Source organism: Austrofundulus limnaeus, unplaced genomic scaffold (assembly GCF_001266775.1).
Source record: "Austrofundulus limnaeus strain Quisiro unplaced genomic scaffold, Austrofundulus_limnaeus-1.0 Scaffold64, whole genome shotgun sequence".
NCBI classification, from domain to species: Eukaryota; Metazoa; Chordata; class Actinopteri; order Cyprinodontiformes; family Rivulidae; genus Austrofundulus; species Austrofundulus limnaeus.
Genome location: NW_013952466.1, coordinates 1,079,449 through 1,082,045, shown reverse-complemented (window position 1 = coordinate 1,082,045; position 2,597 = coordinate 1,079,449). Strand labels below are relative to the sequence as shown.

Genomic DNA, 2,597 nt, shown 5'->3' with positions numbered 1-2,597 from the left:
TGTGTGTGTGTGTGTGTGTGTGTGTGTGTATATATATATATGTGGAGACAGTGTGCGTCCCGTAGTCCCCGCCTGTCTGAATCTGTTTCTGTAGCTCTGGACCCTCCATCACATGATTTATGGTTTTTATCTAACTATAGTACTAGCTAACTATTGGAGTGCTTGTATGACTCCAATAGATCTCAAAAAATAAAACACAAGAATTACCAAATAGTTTGTGCAAAGGATTAATACTGGTTATGAATGACAATAAAATCAAGTGATATGAACTACTCATGAAAATCACCCATACTAACAGTAAGTGGATACACAAAAGGAACTTTAACTTTAACTGGAAATTTATGGTTTGATTTCTTTGTATGTATGGATCACTTGGGTTGTTACCAACATCTGGTGAAAATTTCATGTCATTAGCACCTCTAGTAATATATTTACTGAGAAAAATGGTGACRTGTTCAATACTTATTTTATCCGCTGAATGCTACGAATCTTCCTGTACTGCCTCTTCAAAAGACACTTAAACACAAAGATTGCTTCATATGATTAAAACTGCTTCACTCTTTTTTTTGTTTCACTAAATAAAAAGCTACGATTATTTAATCTATCTTGTTTGTTTATTTATTTATTTATTTATTTATTTATTTATTTATCCCTCTGATGGCACTAAGGATATGCGTTTTCTGAGGACGGGGAATACCTTGCATACGGCACCAGTGCCAGCGGGTCTGACTGGGTGGAGATCCACTTCCTGCGGGTTGAGGGTGCCGTGCCCCTTGAGGACCACCTGGAGCGAGTCAAATTTAGCTGCATGTCCTGGACTCACGACGGGAAGGGTCTTTTCTACAATTCTTACCCCGAGCAAGAGGGCAAAAGTGACGGTGAGATCAGGCGCACGTGTGAATTCAAATGTTTTTGATGGTTGTTAAAAACTTTTAACAAAAACAGTAATGTTTCTATTTATATGTTTTGTTTAACTTTTTGTATAGCCTGATGAATGTTAAACAGTGTAGTGTAATGTGTCGTAACATTCAGGCACTGAGACGTCCACTAACCTGCACCAGAAGCTGTACTTTCATGTTTTGGGAACGCCGCAGTCCGAGGACGTCCTGTGCGCCGAGTTTCCYGACCATCCCAAATGGATGTGTGGGGCCGAGGTGCGCCTCCGTTTACTCTCTTTTTCTTGGTTTAGGTTTGAACGTACGCGTTAGTGATTACAGATTACCTGCAGGTATCAGATGATGGGCGCTATGTGCTGCTGCTGATCAGAGAGGGTTGTGATCCTGTCAACAGACTGTGGTACTGTGACCTGGAGACGACAACTCAGGGAATTACAGGTTTGTAATGTTTTCACTTATTAATGATGGAGACCTCACATTGATGATTTAAGAACAAAGATGGCCAAATCTATTGCTGTTCTGTATAAAGTAAGTGAGTGATTTAATGTTAAAGTATTGTGTATGTTGTATAATGCAATAATAGGTCCACACCTGGTTTATTGTTTTGAAGTCTGGGGGAAGCGTGTCGGAAAATTACAAATCATGGTTTTTATTACAGAAAAGAGCTGTGAGAATTATTACTGGAAAATATTGTCGTCACCCATCAAATTCTTTATCCTGTAAATTGAAAATATTGAAGTTCTTTGATTTGGTTGATTATAATATATAATATAACTGGTTATGTATAAGGCCCACAAAAACACATTACATTTAAACATCCAAGTAAATTTAGTTAAGAGAAACAGTTGTTATAACCTTAAAGGGACAGAGATATTTGTAAAACCCAAATTCAGAACTAGTTTGAAGGAACGGTGTACTTTAATTCAAGGAATAAGACTATGGAATAATTTGGGCAGTGATGTAAAAAATGCAGGATCACTGTGCACATTTAAAAAAATGATAAAAGTTGGATTTTTAAAGAAATACGAAACAGTATAATGTGTATCTAWATAGTTTGTTGTTCTAGACCAGAGGTCTGAAACCTTTACAATCAAAAGATCCATTTCTGCTACTGACGCAGTAATAAAATGTCTCCAGAGCTGCAAAATAAGCTACAACTGTGATTATCAACTGGTGGTCTGTGGGCCTTTTCAAGGCCTTTTCGGGAGCCTTCACGGCCAGTGGAGGTGACATTATAAAACTGAAAAATATATTGTGAATTTTATTATTTATTATTTTTACCCATCAGGACAAATAAAAAGAAAAGACTATATTCACGTAAACAAGAAAAATACTGTATATAGTTTATAACTAATTTCATAAAAATAGTACAACTGAATAGGGCTGCGACTAACGATTATTTTAATAATCGATTAATCTGTTCATTATTTTTTCGATTAATCGGCCAAATCATTAAAACGCTTAATTACATGAATATGAGTACCGGTAGATATAAATTAAGTTAACTCCTTAAGGATGTAAATTATTGATAATGAATTAATCTGAAGTTGATTGATCTTATCGATTGATTAACAATTAATTAATAAGCAGCCATTTTTCCAAAAACCAGAGTTTTCTCTTGAATCAAGAGGGTCTTCCCATAAAATGATTTTTTATAATCTCCTGAATTAAAAAACAGAAGCACCTAATACATATTTTAAC

At 35.6% G+C, this 2,597-nt stretch overlaps 1 protein-coding gene across 1 annotated transcript in view; it reads left to right on the top strand.

Annotated features, from left to right (window-relative positions):
- Nucleotides 1–2,597, top strand: part of prep (prolyl endopeptidase) — a 15,746-nt gene that overhangs the window by 3,764 nt on the left and 9,385 nt on the right. The window contains exons 5-7 of the mRNA XM_014009976.1: nucleotides 669–878; nucleotides 1,033–1,154; nucleotides 1,229–1,334. Of these exons, the coding sequence (XP_013865430.1) occupies nucleotides 669–878; nucleotides 1,033–1,154; nucleotides 1,229–1,334 (438 nt within the window). The remainder of the gene's footprint in view (nucleotides 1–668; nucleotides 879–1,032; nucleotides 1,155–1,228; nucleotides 1,335–2,597) is intronic.